This window comes from Aulonocara stuartgranti (genome assembly GCF_965226115.1).
Source record: "Aulonocara stuartgranti genome assembly, chromosome: 3".
Lineage (NCBI taxonomy): Eukaryota > Metazoa > Chordata > Actinopteri > Cichliformes > Cichlidae > Aulonocara > Aulonocara stuartgranti.
The window spans coordinates 16,067,123-16,089,302 of record NC_138941.1 but is presented as its reverse complement, the minus strand read 5'-3'; the positions used below and the strand labels follow the sequence as shown (position 1 = coordinate 16,089,302).

General features: G+C 42.8%; 2 protein-coding genes across 5 annotated transcripts in view; one reads left to right on the top strand and one right to left on the bottom strand.

Moving 5' to 3' along the window:
• LOC309702571 (uncharacterized protein) overlaps nt 1-22,180 on the bottom strand; it is a 546,755-nt gene that overhangs the window by 137,983 nt on the left and 386,592 nt on the right. The window lies entirely within an intron of this gene.
• On the top strand, nt 9,362-20,686 carry LOC309702599 (OX-2 membrane glycoprotein-like). 4 transcript variants are annotated; one of them, XM_082527227.1, is made up of 6 exons: nt 9,362-9,476; nt 17,367-17,705; nt 17,798-18,100; nt 18,250-18,356; nt 18,492-18,543; nt 20,587-20,686. In XM_082527227.1, exons 1-5 carry the CDS (start codon nt 9,422-9,424, stop codon nt 18,501-18,503), a joined length of 816 nt encoding a protein of 271 aa, XP_082383353.1. In that variant the 5' UTR covers nt 9,362-9,421; the 3' UTR covers nt 18,504-18,543; nt 20,587-20,686. The 4 variants fall into 4 exon arrangements, 3 of the variants coding, with proteins under 3 accessions (XP_082383353.1, XP_082383352.1, XP_082383351.1); XR_014275635.1 differs by having other exon boundaries at nt 18,250-18,543; XM_082527226.1 differs by lacking the exon at nt 20,587-20,686 and having other exon boundaries at nt 18,492-19,249.

The window sequence follows — 22,180 nt, the reverse complement described above, 5'->3', positions numbered from 1 at the left end:
GAAGGTTCTGTATTAAATCATATATGATAGTTGACATGAAATTCTGAATTCATCTTCTTGGACACCCACACTGCATAATTCTGTAGAAATGAAATTAGTCATTTCTAATCAATTTCAACATCAAATATCAAATTTCAACATCAAAATGCGTAAAAATGATTCTTGATAGCTGACCTTAAAGTCTCTGTGCATTCTTTCTCTGGGTTACCTTCTCTATATATTTGCAGTTTAACCACCAAAAGCTGCAAGGTTTCAGAAAAATAAAAGGAACGTTCTACTCAAATTTAATAAGATTAATTTAATAAACAATAGAAAAAAAACTTTGACAGTTGTCATAAAATTCTTAACAAACTCCTCTTCTGTCTGTAGCTCAGGAGTTAGAGCAGGTCACGAAGTAACTGGAAGGTTGGTTGTTTGATACGAGATACTAACCCCAAGATAGAAAACTCTTCTGCACAGGAAAAGTCCTTGAATGAGTCGTTTGTATGAAGCACTTTGAATGCTCAGAGTAGAAAAGCACCATATCAGAACCAGCCTCACCCACTTGTGATGGGTGGGTGGCTGTGGCTCAGGTGGTAGAGCAGATCAGCTGCTGATTGGAAGGTTGGTGGCTCGAACCTTGGCTTCCCCAGCCTGCATGCCAAATATCCTTGGGCAAGATACTAACCCCAAGTTGCCCTCTGATGATTAGTTTGCACTTGTGTTTAGAAGTGCTTGTGTGAATGAGGCCTGTTGTATAGAGCACTTTGAAAACTCCAGGAGAGTAGAAATGCACTATATAAGAATCAGTCCATTTACTACATGTCCGCAAAGTTTCATCTCCAACCACTGCAATATTATTTGTTAGGATCGCTGTTCTCTCCGGGTACTCCGGCTTCCTCCCACCGTCCAAAGACATGCAGCTTGTGGGGATATTTAGTTGGATAATCCAAATTGCCACTAGGTGTGAATGTGCGAGTGAATGTGAGTGCGAATCGTTGTCTGTCCCTGTGTGTTGGCCCTGCGACAGATTGGCAACCTGTCCAGGGTGTACCCCGCCTCTCGCCCTATGACAGCTGGGATAGGCTCCAGCGCCCCCGCGACCCTGAAAAGGATAAGCGGAAGCTGATGGGGGATCGCTGTTTTTTTCCTCAGGATTTTGTGATGCCTTTTTGTTTTTGAGAGTCTTTTGTGTTTTAGTTTGGCTCTTTGTATATAAGGATGGTTAATAGTTTGCTTTAGGATTTACTATATCCCATGTACCCTGTTTTCATATTGTAGTTTGTCTTCTTGGTTTTGTAACACTAAATATCTGCTTTTGTGATCCCTTTCTGTACTTCAGTTATGTCCCTTTGTCTGTCTTGTCTCTCTGTTTGTCTGTCATTGTCTGATTTCCCCATCTGTCATGTTTCCCATTCACTTATATTTTCCTTTCTGTTTTCTACATGTCTGCGTATGTCTCTGTGTATCATTTCCTCTTTTTTATCGTCTCGTGTCTTGTGAACTTAGCTTTGAGTTTTACTTCCCCCATTTGGTTAATGATTTGTTCCCATCAGTGTCTCAGTCTCGTCTGCATTTATCTATCTCATGTTCCCCTGTCCAGTCTGTTCTCCTCTATGTAATTTAAGCCTTGTTCTCCATGTTTTACTGTTTTATTGTTTTAACTGTTGCTTCCTGTGACTATTGTAGTTTTCTTCTGCATCATGTCTCTCACCCGTTGCCTCTCGTCTCATTATCTCGTCTCGTGTATTTATTGTCCCCATCTTCTTGTGTACTTTGTGCTTTCCTTGCTCTGTGTTCCCATGGTTTTGGGGGCGGTGGTGTGGGATTGATTAAGGAAATGGCTGAGTTAATAGGAATGACCAAAATGAGAAAAATAAATCGATCTTCAATAAGAGAAAGGATTATTCTAAGAAGGAATATTTTTGATGGATCAGAATTATATAATGAAATATGAACAAAATCTTTTGTTAATCATTGTTTTTTAACTAAACCTTGTTGAATTTGAGTAGAACTGTTTTTTAATTTGGCAGAAACACGGCAGCAGTTTGAAATGAAACTATCCAGGCTGTAGAGCAGACAAGCAAAATCAAGAATCCACTGAGATTTTCATGACAATAACTAAGAAGGATTTCTTAAATGAATTGTTGATACACTGTTATAATAATCCACTGAGCTTATTGAATTTGGGGAGAAATGTCCTTTAATGTGCAATCACACAGTGGGCTGAGATGAAACTGCACACAGTGTGGGTGTCCCAGAAGAGAAATCAGGTAAAAATTTTGTGTCAGCTAGTAAGCAAGAATTAAAAAAATATTTTTACAGATATCAAATTTGTTCTGTTATATAAAACTGTAATTTATACTAGTCAGGTGGATCATCAACGATCATCAATCAGTGCAGTACCAGCAAAATTCAGACAGACACACAAACACACACATGCACAATTTTACTGTCTTAACACAGTATCATAAATCTAATTAGAATATGCTATAGTCCTTTAAATACCAATTTAAATATATTTCAAAAATATATTACTGCTTTTTTCAGTCTGTTGAACAAAAATCCCCAAAGAAGAAGAAGAAGCACTACCATAAAACTTTGTGTAAAAGTGCAAGAACGTTTAAGAGGCTTACAAATGACGGCTCACATAACTGCGGTGTTACAAGTCAACCTCGTTCATATCTGTCATCATGAACAATGCTATGGTTTGTGGTGGAGCGAAGCTGCACACAGCTGATATTATCAGAAAAAAATACATACTGATTTGATTACCTTCACACGCAGATTCACACAAAGACGACCAGCTGCATCAGCGAAGTTTAGAGAACAGACAGTGAAACTTAAAAAAAGGAAACAGACGGATTTGTGGGAATGCTGGGGCTGGGGAACATTAGTAATTAGAAACACAAAAAGTTTCTAAGCATTTGTAAATGTTTGTTGGAGGGTTTAGAGGAGCTGAATCATTTTGTGTGAAAGTTAGAGTCAAACACACTCTTAGTAGAGAGAGACTGTGTCTGCAGATCAAACAGGTCTCACTGTGATGTCCCTTTAGTCAGACTCTGTCTCTGCTAGATTAATGACTGAAAGTTGTCACGTTCTTATTTAGTTAATACTCTTTAAACCAGGTATACACTTTTAGTTTAATACATTATAGATTCTCTGATGAAGAAATACGGTATATATATGTAACCTGATGAAGCGGTATCTAAAATGTTTTTATGTTTGACATACCAAGACTGTTTCACACTGCAGGAGTTGCAGATGATAAAACAAAGACTGTAAAGCTAAGCAGTTTGTTTGCTGTTTATCACTGCCTGTCCATTAGTCAAATTAATATTACTTTTATCAAAAATAATTTCCCGTCTGTATTTGGTCTTCCTCCATAGTCGCCATAGTCACATCATTGTGTTTTGTTGATGTTTCCCCTCCTTGTGATTCATTCAGTGTTCCCATGTCTGTTTCGCCCCCGGTCCCTGTGTGTCGAGCCGAGTCTCTTAGTTTGTATCCTGTTTTATTTGGAAAGTCTCGTGTCCTGTGTTCAGTGTGTTCAGTTTTGCTTTCTCCTGTCTCATCACATCTAATTTGTCCCTGCTGTGTCCTCATGTGTTTCCACTTCCCTTATCATCCCTCTGTGTATATATTGTGTGACTTTCCTTTTGTTCAATGTCCCTACATTGTTTAGTTTCACTTTAGCCATGGCATCATTATGTTCATTTCAGTCAGCTGTTCCCCCGTGTGTTTCCACTTCCCCTGATCACCTCCTGTCTGTATTTAAGTCCTCTGTCTTTCTTTATTCAGTGTCAGGTCGTCTGCGTTGCCTCCCTTCAGGTCTTATCACAGTTGATTCAAAGTTATCACAGTTTTGTCACAGTCAGTTAGTTTTCCTAGTTTGGTTTCAGTTTAGTTTTTGCCACTGCTCATGATGCTTTCATTTTGTATTCACGTTTATAGCCTAAATAAACAGCTTGCCTTTTTAAAAAAAAACTTAGTTCTGCCTCCTTCCCTGTCTGCACTTGGGTCCACTTCATCATAACACCGGTGTACCCCACCATGACAGTTATGTCCAAGTTTTCCATGTTCCCAGTGTTTAGTTTCCCCACTTTAGTCTTGGTTAGTTTTCCTTTAGTTTGCTCCTGCCTTTTGTTTTGTTTTGCTCACCAGCCTTGAATAAACCGTTTGCTTTTGGTTAAACTTTTGTTTCCATGCGTCTGCTTCTGGGTCCACACTTCAAACTCCACATAGTCCACAGCCCACACTGTGGCTGGGGTCAGGTCACAGAGTTTTGGACTTTAACTGGCATTTTATGCAAGGTTTCATTTTTTTCCTGGAATTTACTTCCCATGTTTTGCTGGCTGTGTGTTATGACTCTGGAAATTATTCTAAAAAATATTAATTTGTGATTGTTTCATGACCAGATCCTACAGACTCTTTACAGTCATTATGGGATGGTTTTACAGGTGGAGGACACTGATATTTTTCCTCCTCATACCAGTGTCACTACTGGTATGAGGAGAGACCAGTAACCTGTACTTGTATCTGACAAAACAATCAGAAACAGATTTTATAAGGGTGGCCTGAGGGCCTGATGTCCTCTAGCAGGCCCTGTACTCACTGACTGGAACCATGCATGATTGACATTTGCCATAGAATACCAGAATTATCAGGCCACCACTGGCAGACTGTGTTTTTCACCCTGAACACATATGACAGATATGAAAGGGTCCAGAGAAGTTGTAACATCGTTCTGCGTGGCCAGTTTGATAGTGGGCCAGTAATGACCCAAGAGGCATATCAGTGGAGGGAGGCACAGACATCTATGGGCTGGCAGCATCACCCTGACTGCAATTACCGTATTTTCACGACCATAAGGCGCACTTAAAAGTCTTAGATTTTCTTCAAAAAGTGCGGCGCGCCCTATAGCGCGGTGCGCCCTATGTGTTGTAAGGAGGACGTAGTAGAGAACACCATGAGAACGTTAAAGGGTGAAGTGTGGGCGTTGATCGTATATACCGGGACAATCGCACATACCTGTATAAAAGAACAGGTATGTGCATTATGCAGGACATCGTTGTTTTAACAACCCTGAAAATGGCAAAGAGACACGCTTACGAAGCACAGTTTAAACTGAAGGCCATCAGCTACGCGGAGGAACATGGAAATCGAGCAGCGGCGAGAGAATTTAAGATTAACGAATCGATGGTTCGCAAATGGAGGAAGCTGGAAAACAAGCTCCGGCAGGTCAAGAAAACGCAGCTGAGTTTCCGCGGACATAAGGCGAGGTGGCTCGAGTTGGAGGAAAGACTCGAGCGGTGGATCATCGAGCAAAGAGCGAGCGGGAGAAGCGTTTCGACGGTCACCATTCGGCTAAAAGCAGTTTCACTAGCTGAAGAGATGAACATTGAACATTTCCAAGGAGGTCCGTCTTGGTGCTTTCGTTTTATGAAACGGTGCCATTTTTCCATCCAGACCAGGACTACGGTAGCGCAGCAACTTCCAGCGGATTATAAGGAAAAGCTGGCCATCTTCCGCTCCTACTGCAGCAAACACATCGGCGACAAAAACATCCAGCCCAGCCACATCACAAACATGGACGAGGCCCCGCTCACTTTTGACATCCCGGTGAGTCACACTGTGGAGAAGAAGGGGACCAACACGGTAGCGATACGCACAACGGGGTATGAAAAGTCTTCTTTTACTGTTGTGCTTGGCTGCCATGCTAATGGACAGAAACTGCCGCCTATGGTGATTTTTTAGCGAAAGACTTTGCCTAAAGAGAAGTTTCCAGCAGGAATCATCATTAAGGCAAATGAAAAGGGCTGGATGGATGAGGAAATGATGAAAGAGTGGCTGAGGGAGGTGTATGTAAGGAGACCAGGTGGTTTTTTCCACGCATCACCATCGCTGTTGATCTGTGACTCTATGCGTGCCCATCTCACAGCCGATGTGAAAAAACTTGTGAAGCAAATGAACTGTGAGCTTGCTGTCATTCCGGGAGGCCTGTGAACCGCCCGTTCAAAGTAAGGCTGCGAGCGGCCTGGGAGCGATGGATGACCGGTGGAGACCACAGTTTCACTAAGAGTGGAAGGCAGCGCCGGGCGAGTTACGCCACAATTTGCCAATGGATTGTAGATGCTTGGGCTAACATGTCTGCTGGCACTGTTGTTCGAGCTTTCGCAAAAGCCGGCATCGTTTCCGAGGAGCCGCACGGCACGGAAAGTGACTCTGACGGTGAAGACAGTGAACCTGGCATGTTTGATGGAGATTTAGCGCAGCTGTTCAATTCAGACACAGAGGATGAGGACTTCGATGGGTTTGATTGATGATAAAAATGTGAGTACCAAACTTTGTTTTGCTCCTGCTTTATTTTTAAATACGCACGCTTGTATGCTTGTGTGTTGTTGATGATGACGATTATTGGTAATAAAAATGTGAGTACCAAACTCAGTTTTGCTCCTGCTTTATTTTTAAATATGCACACTTGTATGCTTGTGTGTTGTTGATGATGACGATTACCGGCAATAGAAATGTGAGTAAGGTACCGAATTCAGGTTTGCTCCCGCTTTATTTTTAAATACGCATACGGTACTTGTATGCGCCCTATGGTCCAGTGCGCCTTATGTGTGTGTTAAATACAGTAAGGGCACACATAACTGAGACTGCGCCTTTTAGCACAGTGCGCCTTATGGTCGTGAAAATACGGTAGGCATCAGGATGAAGTTTCTGGACCTCTGGACTGATTACCAAACTCTACGCTGGTGCAGTGGTTGCTCCTCCTGCTGCAGGACAATGACACCAAACACACCTCCAGGCTGTGTGAGGGCTGTTTGACCAAGAAGGAGCGTGATGGAGTGCTGACCAGATGGTCTGGCCTCCACAGTCACCTGACCAAAACCCAGTGGAGATGGTTTGGGATGAGATGGAGCACAGAGTGAAGGCAAAGGACCAACAAGTGCTCAGCATCTCTGGGAACTCCTTCAAGACTGTTGGAAACCATTTCAGGTGATGACCTCATGAAGCTCATGGAGAGAACGCCAAGAGTGAGCAAAGCACTCTTGGCAAACATTAAATTTTAGTAAGCTCTTTGGGATCCACTAAGGTTTTTGAAATTCCGTCATATTTTGTTTGAGATATCTTTTTTTCTCTGCTAATCAAACTGGAGAGTCTGACTGTAATGTGCCGGCGAGTCAGACTCAATTTTATTTTTAGTTTGGAAACTGAACAGACTTTCAGTAAAAATAATGATTCAGCAATGTACAATGTTGGGAACTAATACATTTATAACTATTTTCTAAAGGATCATTTAATGCCACTACAGGCAAGCTAAAGTCTAGCTATCATTTCATAATTCCCACAGCAAAAGTAAGGTGACAGGTGACCACAATGTGGCAACAAGACTGAATTAAGACTGGAAACCTGCACCATCATCTCATCCATCCTCTCAGTTTGCAAAGTAGACCTACACCATTGTCTCAAAGGTATACTCTTCTGTTGGATAATTTGTTAGTTTGTTAAAAACCGACAGAGGAAGCTGTACAAACACATCACATGTCAGTTGTCAGCAGAAGTGTAGAGGGGACAAAATGTAAGCGCTGAGAACTTCAGAATCTGAGATTTGTCCAGATTTGTAGAGGAACAGATCAGATTTATTTTGTTTATATCATGTTCAGTCTTTCAAAATTAGAAAAGGCAGAATTTGTGTTGTTCAAACACACTGATTCCACAAAAAGACACAAATGTGAAATTGCCTAGCTAACAGTTACAGAGTGTTACGAGTTCAAAATTGGGGATGGAGACAAGAGAAAAAACCACAATAACAACACTGGTCCGGCCGGGTTAAGTCAAACGATGATTTTAATGATCACACACGTGGGAGATGGACACTGTATGCAGACAGCCTCAGATCTCAAAATGGTGGAGCATTGATCAAACTCTTATAGCCTCTGGTGCCCCCACCTTATCATAAAAGCCTAAACATTCACTTGCTTTCTCTCACACGGCGCCTAAGCTACGACCTTGGCTCCCTGTTTATCTGCTCCTGCTGAGATGGGGCAGAAAACTCCAGCATGTTCTCTTCTAATCAGACAAATAAGGCGATGACTTTCTGCAAACAGTATTTCTTATAACATCATAAAACAATATCATTCATCCACAATAAATCAGCAGTCTAATGTAATGCAAATCAGTTTAACTAATGCAATAGTTATCAGCTTCTTCTAATTCAGGAGAATAATGCCAACTAAAACTACCTAATAATTCACAATCTTTAATTAGGCGTCTAACATGGCATAAAATAATATTATAATCTAACACTATGCATTGTATAATAGCCAGTGAGGGGACAGACATGGCAAATGGTGCAACATGTCAGACTGTGGGATTATACATTTGTTAGTTTTTCTATTGGCCTCTTCAAAAGGTAAGTTTTATTCCATATTGTCATTTTTGGTTTTTTAAGTTATTTATTGTGACAGGAAAACAAAACAAAACAAGAAGCTCCTAAAAAGGTCATAAATGTGAGAACTTTTCCAAAGAAATCTCAGTCAGTTATGCCTGAGATAGAGAGATGATTATAACAGAGTAAAGATAGCATTAAAATGTTGGTGACAGAAGTACTGCTAAAATCTCAACAAGCCAAAGTTACATACATGTTAAAGGGAAAGATCAAACAGTACTGAAATGAAGAAGTGGGCATTACGGGGCTTCCCCAGTGAAATAACTGAACTTGGAGCACAAAATAATAAATAACATACCAGTAATGTGCGGAGGGAAGGCTTCTGAGAAAATGTATAAGTTCACAGGGAATTTCTACAATAGCACGAGTTAGATGTGGGCAGATTGATGCAGTTATCAATAGTATTGATACCAATGCTGGTATTGTTACTGGAGATATACTACTGCAATAGGATTGGTACTTTGTTTCTGTCCTGTAAGTTCAGTATGTACCTCAGTGAATTCTGTTATGTAGTTGTTGTTTTTTTCTTTAAATGAAACATAAAACACGGACTATGAAAGCCTCTTATTTTGTTTGTGCAGCTCTAACAGCAGTGATACAAGCACAGCAGACTGTGCTGGCTGCAGTGGGAGAAGATGCTGAATTCAGCTGTCAGCTCTCGGAGACTAAATACATCCTTCAGGTCACATGACAGAAAATCTTACAAGATGTGGAGACAAATGTTGACACCTACAGCTTTACTGAATTTTCAAAATGCAGAAAAAAATGACTGAGTTTGCTGATTAAAACACTGATGAAACTCTGCACTGGGAAGTTTTTGTACTTTACTTGGTACAGTTGATCATTCTAACATGCCTTGGAATGTCACACAAGGAAGGGAGATTCTTCCTTCCTTCGGGGACATTTGAGTTTTCAATAATTTGGCTATTGTACGACGTTGTTTCAATACGTGGTACAATAGCCAGTGGGGACACAGAGACGTGCACCATGTCAGACTGTGGGATTCTGTGTTTGTTTTTTCTTTTTATGGCCTTTTCAAAAGGTAAGTTTTATTCCGTATTGTTGTTTTTGTTTTTTAAAGTTATTTATTGTGACAAGAGAAAAAAAAAGAAAACAAGAACCTTCACTCGTAATAATTAAAAATTGATCCTAAAATGTGAGAACTTTTCTCTGAAGTGACAAAGAGATTGTCTTTAGACAGAATTAGAGGGAGATACAATTACTGAAGAGTTTAGATTTTGTTTGAATGAGTGACAAAACGTTTCTCCCACTGAACACTCAGCCTAATAAAAAAGAACAAAATCAACTTTCTGTGTCATGAGTTGTTCATCATTCAGATTAATGAGACTGTTTTGAGAGCTGTGTGAAAACAGCTTTAGACTGTTTTGTTAAAGGTTGCCCCATGCCTATTCATATTATGATGAAAGCAATAGATAAACCACATGTTTGTGTGTTATGTATGTATGGTTGGTAAATTAACAAAAATTGGGTTGTATGTGGCCTACAATGTAAAAGACGTTTCACAACCCCAATGTAGTTAAAAACAAGAAGGCACTCATTTCCATTAGACAGAGACGGAGTTCAGGTCATAAGTAGTTTACTGACAATTATTTAACATTTGAAATTAAAAGATCCGTCAGTCCATTCACATATATACTGTTCAGAGAAGGAATGTAGTTTAGAGCAAAGTGTAGTAGTGTGAAGTGGCTAAACACACTCACCAATTGTTCTAAAATAAACAATTTATCAAAACATTAACAGTCTTTCACACATACATACGGTTTATACACTATTTTAAAAAGAAGGGGTTGAAGACCTGATTGATTACAAAAAGTCTATTAAAATGTTCTGGGTAACCACAGAAATCTTAGTCAGTTATGTCTGAGAGAGAATGTTTATGACAGAAGTAATGCCAAAATCTCAACAAACCAAAGTTACATACATGCTAAAGAGAAAGATCAAACAGTGCTGAAATTAGGAAGTGGGCAATATAGGGCTTCCCCAGTGAAATAACTGATCTGAAATAATTGAGGCACAAATTAATAAATAACATACTAGTAATCCACAGAAGGGGAGGCCTCTGGGAAAATGTAGAAAATCAATGGGAATTTCTACAGTAGCACGAGTTACCAGTCAATACCAGTCCTGGTATTGGTTATGTTGAAGTGATGGGTTTGTTACGCCCCTAGTCTAGGCGGGTAGGGACGCACATAAGGTTGGAGAAGAGAGAGACAAATCCCCGCCCTGGTTCCCAAGCCAAACATCCAAACCAGTTGTGAGTAAAAAAAGTGATTTTATTTAAGGACAAGAAGCATAGCTCCAGGGTGAGCCCAGGCCAAAATAATAAACAAAACCAACTAAGTCCCACCAGAAAAGACTAACTAAACCCTAAGAAAGAAAAAAGAACAAACAAATGACAGAGCTATCCCTCGCTCCCTGACCAAGAAAACAGGAGAAAACGATTCCAAAAGAAAAGGCAGCTCACCCCTTCCGCTTCAGCCCACGAGTGCCTAAGCTCTCAGCTAATGCACTAGGAGCGGCTTTTACAATTCACACTCCCACAAATACACAAGATAAACACAGGCTGGGAAAACCAGGGTCAGGACTGCGACGGCTGTCAGGCTACTCGCTCGTTCCACACTCTCTCTCTCTCTCTCCCTGGAGCTGTCAGAGCGGCTTTTTGAATGTGGTCACCTGTTCCATGGTCCAATCAGCTGCTCACTACTCTTCATTAGGGGAGGGACCTGTAAAGAGTCTTAAACACAGTAAAGAGACACAGAACAAACAGCCCACACAGTGTTCTTATGGCCACAGCCGTAACACCCCCCTTCCCAAAATCAAAGACATCTCCTTTGCAGATGTTTTGGACAGTCATGTTTAAGGGAAAACACGGGATAGGGCATCCGCTAACACATTCTCTGTGCCCTTTTTATAACGGATTTCCAAATTGAAGTCCTGCACCAGGAGGGACCACCTCATCAGCCTTTGGTTCGAGTTCCGCATCCGCATTAGGAATACCAAGGGATTGTGGTCGGTATAAACAATCACAGGCGAGGGACTGCCACCGACATACACCTCGAAATGCTGCAATGCAAACAGCAGAGAGAGGGCCTCTTTCTCAATCGTGCTGTACCCTCGCTGATGGACATTGAATTTCTTTGAGAAATAGCCGATTGGGTGATCCACACCATGATGGTCTTCCTGCAGCAATACGGCACCTGCCCCGTTTGCACTGGCGTCCACTTCCAACTTAAAAGGGCGTGCAAAATCAGGGGCGGCCAGCACTGGCGCACTGCACAGGAGAGTCTTAACAGCCCGGAACGCACTCTGACACGCAGAGGTCCACACAAAAGGTCTCAACACACTAGTGAGGCTAGTGAGAGGTGCGACCACGTCCGCGAAGTTTTGACAGAAACTCCGGTAGTAGCCCACCATGCCGAGGAAACGGCGAAGCTCACGCCTAGTCTGAGGGGCAGGAAAATCCAGTATGGCCTGGATTTTGGCCGAGATAGGGCGCACTTGCCCCTGACCCACCTGCTTTCCTAAGTACGTTACCATGGCTTTACCAAAATCACACTTGGCGAGGTTGAGGGTGAGGGATGCCCTTTCCAAGCGATGGAACACATCAGTGAGTGTCTCCATATGCTCTGACCAGGTGTCTGAATAGACGACAATGTCATCCAAATACACTTCACACTTGCAGACGCCGCCCAGCACAATATTCATGAGCCGTTGAAATGTGGCGGGAGCGTTGCGCAACCCGAAAGGCATGACAGTGTACTGGAGAAAATGGTCAGGAGTAACAAAAGCAGAGATTTCGGCCGCACGTGATGTTAGGGGAACTTGCCAATAGCCCTTTAACAAGTCCAGCTTGGTAACGAAGGTCGCAGAACCGACCCTATCAACACAATCCTCCATTCTGGGCAGAGGATAGGAGTCAGGCTTGGTCACACTGTTCACCTTCCGAAAATCTGTACAAAACCGTGGGGTCTTATCCGCTTTAGGCACTAGGAGACATGGGGAACTCCACGCACTAGAGCTAGGGACAGGAAGACAATTCTCCAACAGATAAGAGACTTCTGTCTGGAAAAGAGCACGCTTAGTGGGATTCACCCGGTAGGCATGCTGTTTGATTGGAGGATGGTCCCCCACATCGATATCATGCTCCAACACGGTGGTACAGGATGGAGTGTCCGAGAAAAGATTAGGATGATTTTCAATCAACCGACACACGTCATTTCGGACATCATCGTCTACCCCAGTTAAATGTGACCTTAAATCACGTAGGATTTCAGAATTCCTAAGTCGTGCGCAGCCCACAGCACAACCGAAAACCAAATCGTCACCTACTGGGTCATACCGAGTTTCGGAAACCGGCACCCCCACAGTCGCAACTGTTGACACACCACCAGCAAAGTAGGGCTTCATCATATTAATATGACACACACGGCACTTTTTCCTTCGCTTTGGGGTGTCGATGACATAATCCGTGTCACTCAATTTCGCCTGCACTGTATACGGACCACTGAACTTGGCCTGGAGGGAAGATCCAGGGACCGGTAAAAGTGTTAAAACTTTATCACCAACCTCAAATTTTCGCTGCACAGCCTTCACATCAAACTTCCTCTTCATCCTACCTTGTGTTGCACTGAGAGCATCCCGTGCAATTGCGCACGCTTTATGCAAACGCTCTCTGAAAGAGCTCACATAGTCTAACACATTTTCCTTAGGGGCAACAGTGTCGGACAGGAAGTTCTCCTTAAGCAATCGCAAGGGGCCACGCACTGTGTGACCGAACACCAGCTCAGCAGGGCTAAATCCTAACGACTCCTGCACACTTTCTCTCACTGCTAAAAGAAGCAGCGGCAACCCCTCATCCCACTCCTTTTGAGACTCAAGGCAAAATTTCCGCATCATCGATTTCAATGTCTGATGAAACCGCTCGAGCGCACCTTGCGACTCCGGATGATAGGCACTAGATTTCCGATGTTTAATGCCAAGTGACTGCAAAACCTGAGCAAAAATCCTAGACATGAAATTAGAGCCTTGGTCAGTTTGAACAGCTTTTGGTAAACCAAAAATAGAGAAAAAGTTCACCAATGCCTTAACAACTGGTTTAACCTTAAGGGTGCGCAACGGAATTGCCTCGGGAAAACGGGTAGCAACACACATCAGAGTCAAGAGGTACTGGTGACCCGATTTTGTTTTAGGGAGCGGACCAACGCAGTCGATGAGGATGTGTTCAAAAGGTTCCCCTAAAACTGGAATAGGGTGTAATGGAGCGGGTGGAATGACTTGGTTAGGCTTACCACTAATCTGACAGGTGTGACAAGAACGACAATACTGAGCAACGTCATTCTTCAATCCTGGCCAAAAGAAATGACGCAGAATGCGGTGATAGGTTTTCCTAATACCTAAATGTCCAGAAAAACTGTCATGGGCAAGACCAAGAACTTTGGGTCGGTACTGTTGAGGCACCAGAACCTGTTTAAACACATTCCAACCCAAATCACCAGCTGTAGGCGGATACCAAGTACGCATCAACACGTCATCCTCGACACTATAAACACGAGGGTACTGGTCGCTAGAGTTGGCAGCGGAAAAACAACTCACAAGAGTTGGGTCACTCTGCTGTGCCGAAACCAACTCCTTTTTGTTGATTTCCAAAGACAGTTGAGGTGTCACTGATGGGCTAATAGGCAGCATCGCCTCAGAGTCACCCGTCAGTGGAACACGGGTTTCAGATTCAAACTCCGGCCCACCACCAGCACAGAGAAAAGAATCAGATAAATCCACGTCACCGTACTTGCGCCTATGCGCACGAGTTACCGCGCAAGCAGGAAAAACAGAGGAGGAATGCTCCTCAGCGACAGGGTTAGGTAATGAAATATCAGGCACCGGTATCTCAACCACTCTCGGGGTAGAAAACACTTTTCCGTTAGCCAAATCATTCCCCAGAATCATCGCAACTCCGGGCACTGGCAACTGGTCGCGCACGCCAACCGGTACCGAACCCGAAACGAGCGGCGATTGAAGAAACACATTGTGCAGTGGCACACGCAGTACATCCATTTTTACACCCCAGACAAGAGCATCCGAACCACAAAAAGAGTCATCAGAAAAAGGTAGAATACCCTTCAAAATAAGAGTCTGCGCGGCCCCAGTGTCACGCAGAATCATGATCGGCACCCGATCCTCCTCTTTTTCATTCAACGAAACAAACCCCTCCGACACAAAAGGGCGGTAGCTCTCATCAAAGCCTTCACTTCCCACTCCATTGCTAGGTGAAGTGGAAGCTGACATAGAACGAACAAAACCCACACTTTTCGGCTTCCTCACCGTGTTGGCCTGCTCCCTGCGCTGTAGTGATGGGCAAGCAGCAACGAGGTGCCCGATTTCATGACAATAAAAACATTTGCGATCTGACATAGGAATAGCAGCAGAACGTGTCTGGCGCTTAGGGGAAACCCTATAACTTCTGACAGGACGAGGTGAGGAAGTGTACTCACGGCGCTCTGTCGAAAGTGCAGCACGATGAGTTAACACAAACTCGTCGGCAAGGACCGCGGCTTTAGACAGTAACCCCACCTTCTGCTCATTAAGATACACGACAATGTTTTCAGGGAGACATGTCTTGAACTCTTCCAGCAGGATCAACTCCTTTAGCTGAGTAAAGTCCTCCGCGTGACTGGCAGCCACCCACTTGTCAAATAAGACAGTTTTCTCACGTGCAAATTCCACAAACGTTTGACTATCAAACTTGCGACAGGCACGAAACTTCTGTCGATACGCCTCTGGGACAAGTTCATAAGCCCGCAAAATAGTGGATTTGACAACCTCATAATCCAAGCTGTCCGCAATAGAAAGACTCGCACAGACCTCCTGCGCTCTTCCTATTAATTTGCATTGCAGCAACAGACTCCAGACGTCCTTTGGCCATTTTAAAGTGGTTGCGATGCGCTCAAAAGCAGTGAAATATGAGTCAACCTCTCCTTCCCTAAAAGGAGGTACCAAAACAATCTGTTTGCTAGCGTTAAACTGGTCTATGGTGGGAGTGTCGGGGAGTGTACTTACAGGAACGGGAGCAGCGTCACTCGCTCGAGAACGATCAAGCTCCATAGCTCGAATGCGGAGATGCATGAGCTCGACTTCCTTAGCCTTAGCCGCCAACTCCACCTCCTTCAAGCGAAGGGCAAGCCTGAGATCCTCCGTCACCAAACCCGCCCCAACCTGGCCAGCCGGGTCAAATACAGGAGACTGAATGGCGACAGGAGCTTCCGCCCCCGACGGCACCCGCCCCTTGGAAAGCTTCGGGACGGCCCCAGCAGCTTCCGCCCCCACTGCCGTCTCCAAACTCCCAGACCCACTCGGCGAGGTTTTCTGCCCCCCAAACACTCCCCTGTCCACCAGTCTCTCCACCAGTGTTTAATTTCCGCCTTCTTAGCATTCAACGGAACATCCACCCTGAATAAGTTAGCCACTACCAACAAATCTGCTTTTGTGCACCGCTCCAACTTTTCAATGGAGGGACGTTGCGCAAAATCATCCATGTCAAACGACATCACGAGCAAAGCGAAAAAGGAAAACACAACTCCGCAGACACCCAACCGCATCCGCGCACTCCAGAGCCGCAAAACTCGCGCACGACGTTTCCCCCCCACCACAAACGCAAAAAGGAAACGAACCAATCACACGAACGAAAAGGGACGAGCCCCCATTTATGTTACGCCCCTAGTCTAGGCGGGTAGGGACGCACATAAGGTTGGAGGAGAGAGAGACAAATCCCCGCCCTGGTTCCCAAGCCAAACATCCAAACCAGTTGTGAGTAAAAAAAGTGATTTTATTTAAGGACAAGAAGCATAGCTCCAGGGTGAGCCCAGGCCAAAATAATAAACAAAACCAACTAAGTCCCACCAGAAAAGACTAACTAAACCCTAAGAAAGAAAAAAGAACAAACAAATGACAGAGCTATCCCTCGCTCCCTGACCAAGAAAACAGGAGAAAACGATTCCAAAAGAAAAGGCAGCTCACCCCTTCCGCTTCAGCCCACGAGTGCCTAAGCTCTCAGCTAATGCACTAGGAGCGGCTTTTACAATTCACACTCCCACAAATACACAAGATAAACACAGGCTGGGAAAACCAGGGTCAGGACTGTGACGGCTGTCAGGCTACTCGCTCGTTCCACACTCTCTCTCTCTCTCTCCCTGGAGCTGTCAGAGCGGCTTTTTGAATGTGGTCACCTGTTCCATGGTCCAATCAGCTGCTCACTACTCTTCATTAGGGGAGGGACCTGTAAAGAGTCTTAAACACAGTAAAGAGACACAGAACAAACAGCCCACACAGTGTTCTTATGGCCACAGCCGTAACAGGGTTTTATAATTCATTTTTGGTCCACTGAAGGGATTGTTTTGTAACCCCAATATTGATATTTTGTAAATAAAAATATGACCTCAATTAAACCTTTAAATTCCCTGCACTTGTCCTAGATATCTACATGATGTCCAAAAAATATACATCAAGTCCAAGGTTCTAATGTTGAACGCCATATTGATGTCCAGCTTAAATCATGGTTGGACCTCCAAATTGTTGAAAAAGTTCAAATGCAGTACAGACCTCCAGAATTGGTCATGGACCAACAGAACCAATATAGACACGATCTGTACATCTATCTGACTTTCTTTGTTTAGTTGGTAGCTAACTGAATTGTCTTACTTTGTTTTTAATAGATGAAAGAAAATGTACCTGAAACATACAGTATGAAACAACGAGTGTCAGGTTTATATTTATAGTCTACATCACATTTAAGTGGTACCCATATGTCAGTTTGTTTGAGCCTAAAACACAGACTACTCCATGACCCAAATTATTGTTTAATCCTTCCCATCAATACCTCTCAGTTCCACATCTCTAACTCATGTTATTCTCCATGCAGCTCTAACAGCAGTGGTCCAAACACAGCAGACTGTGCTGGCAGCAGTGGGAGAAGATGCTGAATTCAGCTGTCAGCTCTTGGACACTAAAGACGTCCTTCAGGTCACATGGCAGAAAATCTCACGTGATGTGGAGACAAATGTTGCCACCTACAGCAAGTACTATGGTCAGAGAGTGAATGATGGCTTTAACGATAAAGTCAAGTTTAAATACACTGGACTACAGAACTGCTCCATAGTCATCAGGAATGTGACGGAGCAGGATGAAGGATGCTATCACTGTCTGTTTAACACTTATCCTGAAGGCTCCTTCACTGGTAGAACCTGCTTCCAAGTCTATGGTAAGAACTTTTGCATTAATGTGTTTAAATGTGCTAGAAACTGATTTCCTTTCAACAACATATTCCTTGCAATATCTCCTGATCCTTCACAGAGCTGCATGAACCTGTTGTTGATGTCAGAGAGTCAAACTCTGCTGAAGAGTGGGTTGTTTCCTGTTCAGCCACTGGTCGACCTGCTCCCACTGTAACACTCTCACAACAAGACCTCAACTTCTCACAGTACAACACTGTCAGTGTGTCCAACACCAACGCTACATTCACTGTCACCACTACAGCTGTGCTCTCAGGTTCACGTAAACACAGCACACAGGTGGGATGTGCAGCACGAGTGCTCTCTGCTCCTCACAGAGAGGTGATGGAGACGATTCCTGAGGTCCAAAAAACATCTGTTGGTGGTGAGAAACTCTTTCTGTATACCACAGACTAGACTAGAGACGGATGATACTTGGGTAAATTTGACTGGAATCTAATAACAATGACTTCAGTACTTCATGAGTGATGTATTATTGTTGGTCAGCGTCACGTTTTTCTGTTTTTTTCACAGATTTTCCCTCAATCACTGTAATAGCTGCAGCAGTGCTGGTGTTGGGGTTTGTCTTTTTCTGTTGCTCCACTATGCTGCTTGAAGAAAAGTTACCTTTTCACTTTCTAGTATGTCGTTTTGTAATGTGTCTTATCTTATTAACATGATAGTGATTTATTGATTCTAACCCTAAATCTATCTAGTAATGTCTGCACATATTTTCAGTACTGATTTTAAAGTGTTTTAATCCTTCTGTCACTCAGGGAACCCAATAAGGATTCAAATACTTCAAAAGTCAACCAATGACATTGATGTGTAAGACTATTTAATAATTATTTATTTTTTATATTTCATTTATTCATTCATTCTTTGCACTGTGATTTAACCCATCTTTGTGTAAAGCAGGGGTGTCAAACTCCAGGCCTTGAGAGCCAGCGTCCTGAAGCTTTGAAATGTATCTCTGCTGCAACACACCTGAATAAAATTATTAGGTCATTAGCATGACTCTACCCTACTCAAGTAAATTTAAATAAATGTAAGTACATACCACCAGGTAGCTCCACTCGTACCCAGTGTAACGGGAAGTGAGAGGGTTAGGTTTTGGCGCTTTGAATGTTCAGTTGTGTGATGCAGCGATTAACGTTTGAGTAAAATATTGGGCTCCCTCGTGTCTTCCCTACATTCCTCCACAATGTACGTTTTTGCAAAAATGTACTTCTAGAAGTACTTTTATTGCACGATGTTCATTCACTCATGAGCTGCTGCAACATGAATCAAATGGCTGAACTGCCACCTTGGCGTGCAGTCAAGTTCTACAGTCTGCTAATGATCTAATAATAAGTATTAATATTCCTCACTCACCTTACTAAATGTTTGTGAACACAGCCAGAAACATTTGCATCACAAACACAGACTAGTGTTTATTAGCAGAAGCTTTTGGGTGGTTGCTCTCAAACCTGTGTACAAGTTTAAGCATTAATGGTCCCTTCACTGATTTCCAGGTATCCAATGTCAGGGCTAACAGATGGATTCAGACGCAGGCAGCGTCCTGGCAAGCAAAGGGTTGACAATTTATTAACACAGAAGGGAAACCACAGTGATGTGTATATACAGTGAATGGGGCAGGGCTTCAGGGCTCCAGGGGAAGGAATCCACACTCGCTCCCCACTCGGCCCAAACTCCGCCACTCCTCTTCTTACGCACACTCGCTTCTCCACAGCCACTCTCGCTCCAATTTCCACTTATGTTGACACACACAGGGATCACAGGTCAGGGTCCGCCACCAGTTCCGGGGAGATCTAAACACAAAGAGTCCAATTAGATCAATACGCCACACAACACTGAGAGAGTTTGTCTTAGGAGAGCTGAGAGCACGAACATGGGAGGTTCAACATTCCAGTGCCGAATACTCCGTGCCGCAGCGTTAAATAGGCAAGGGGGACGCCGCCTGATCAGCAACAGGTGTAGAAATCACCGCAGATACGTGGGCCAAGGGTGAGAGCCCACAATGAGCTCCACCCAGGGAAGCAGGAGAGAAAACAAAACAAACCTGTGGCCAACATGAGCGAGCCGGAGAGGCACAGGGACCATGACAACCAATACCAAGTGCACAAGTTCACCCCAGATGGTTCCTCTTCTCTGTAACTTGGAGGATGTGGAGTAGGCTGTATTTTAATCAAAGACATATCAATCAATCAATCAATCAATCAATCAATCAATCAATCAATCAATCAATCAATCAATCAATCAATCAATCAATCAATAACCATGTCTAAAAACAACACAGGTTGACCAAAGTGCTGTACACAGTAAAAGAAAAAGTAAAAAGTAGAAACAAATACACACAATGAACAAAACAAAAAATAATCCCAAATTTCGTTTTTTTTTCTGAAGGGGTCAAACACTTTTATGCAAGAATGACAGCGAGGTGAAAAACCTTCACCCGCAAGAAAACTCGAGCTGTGACTCATAGTACGAACACACACCTCACAGTAACACACTTTAATTGTTTAATGTGAACTTTTTGCCAAGCTAGCTAATTCTGACCAACACACCAGACACAGAAGATAAAGGAACGATGTTTTACTGTTAGAGACAGAAAGGTTAAAACATTTTGGCAGAGGGCTAAAAGGGGCTAAAATTACCCAAAAAGAAATTCCATTTGACCAAAAACACTTAATTTTTAAAACATTAAGTATATAGTTATGAATAATGAACAAATAATTAACAAACTGGGGTTTATAAATCGTGTAACACATCCTTATGGTAAGAAATTTTACCTTAATGCGTTACATGTGTTAGAAGTCAATGTATCTTTAACAATATACTCCTTATTTTATATCTCCTGATCCTTCACAGAGCTGCATGAACCTGTTGTTGATGTCAGAGAGTCAAACTCTGCTGAAGAGTGGGTTGTTTCCTGTTCAGCCACTGGTCGACCTGCTCCCACTGTAACACTCAGTGTCTCACAACAACACCTCAACTTCTCACAGTACAACACTGTCAGTGTGTCCAACACCAACGCTACATTCACTGTCACCACTACAGCTGTGCTCTCAGGTTCACGTAAACACAGCACACAGGTGGGATGTGCAGCACGAGTGCTCTCTGCTCCTCACAGAGAGGTGATGGAGACGATTCCTGAGGTCCAGCAGACGTCAGATTATCAGTGATGGTGAGAAACTGAGATGCAATAACAATGCATTGTGGTAGTATGCATTTTCTCTTTGATCAATAATTGATGTATTCGTTTTGATCAGTGTCACATTTTTCCTGCTTTTTCACGTTTCCTCCTGGATCATTGTATTAGCTGCAGTATTGGTGATGATGGTCTTTGTCAGTGTTGCTGCTCTGCAGTAGGCTACTCTTTAAAGAAAAAGACCAGATAACTTTCATTTTTGATTTCTTGTCATTTTTTTCTACACCAAAATCTATCCAATAATATCTGCATAACATTTTCTACTTGTGATTTAGTTATTAATTCTTTGCTTCATGATTCAATCGGTCTTTGTCTAGTATTAAATTTTATGTTTCCCATTTAATCCCACTGGCTTTAAAGTGTTTCACCAGATTTTTACAAAGTATTTCCAGTCTTTTGTTGTCTCTGTCCCAAATGTTCTGAAATGTGTTGCATGTATTAAAAGAAGTTGGACTTTACCAAAAAATGTACTATGTACTTATAAACTTACATTTATGAAAGCTGAACAAACATTGATGTACTTGACTTTTGTAACAGTGAAAAGGCGATCTGTTTTTATTGATAAATATATATGTTTGCATTACTGTTATTTAGATTGCCATGTTAGAACGTAGCAAACAACATTGTTTGTTCCTCTATGGTTTCTTTATTTTTACAAATCTAAATGTTTTTTGTCAAAAGATTAATAATTTCATATTGAGGTCAGACGGTCAGCAGTTTTGATGTTTTTGCAGAGATTTTATTTTTTGCAAAATAGCACAAGTAAACATTAAAAGTAGTTCCTAAATCAAGGCATTTATTATTAAGGCGGCCATTATTATGGCCCTGTGTGGAAAAAGTGATTGCCCCCTAAACCTAATAACTGGTTGGGCCACCCTGAGTAGAAACATCTGCAATAAAGCGTTTGGGATAACTGGCAATGAGTCCTTTACGAGGTGGTGGAAGAATTTCTGCCCACTCATCTTTGCAAAATTGTTGTAATTCAGCCACACTGGAGGGTTTTTGAATATGAACCACCTTTCCAAGGTCACAGCACCTCAATCAGATTCACATATGAACTTTGGCTAAGCCATTCCAAAGTCTTTCTTTTGTTTTACTTAAGCTGCTTAGAGGTGGACTTGTTGGTGTGCTTTGGATCAAGTGCACTTCAGCTTGTGGTCGTGAACAGATGGCCAGACATTCTCCTTCAGGATCCCAGAAACTGGATTCTGTTCATCTTGACGTTGCATCTCCAGACTGAGAGATCTCAGTTAC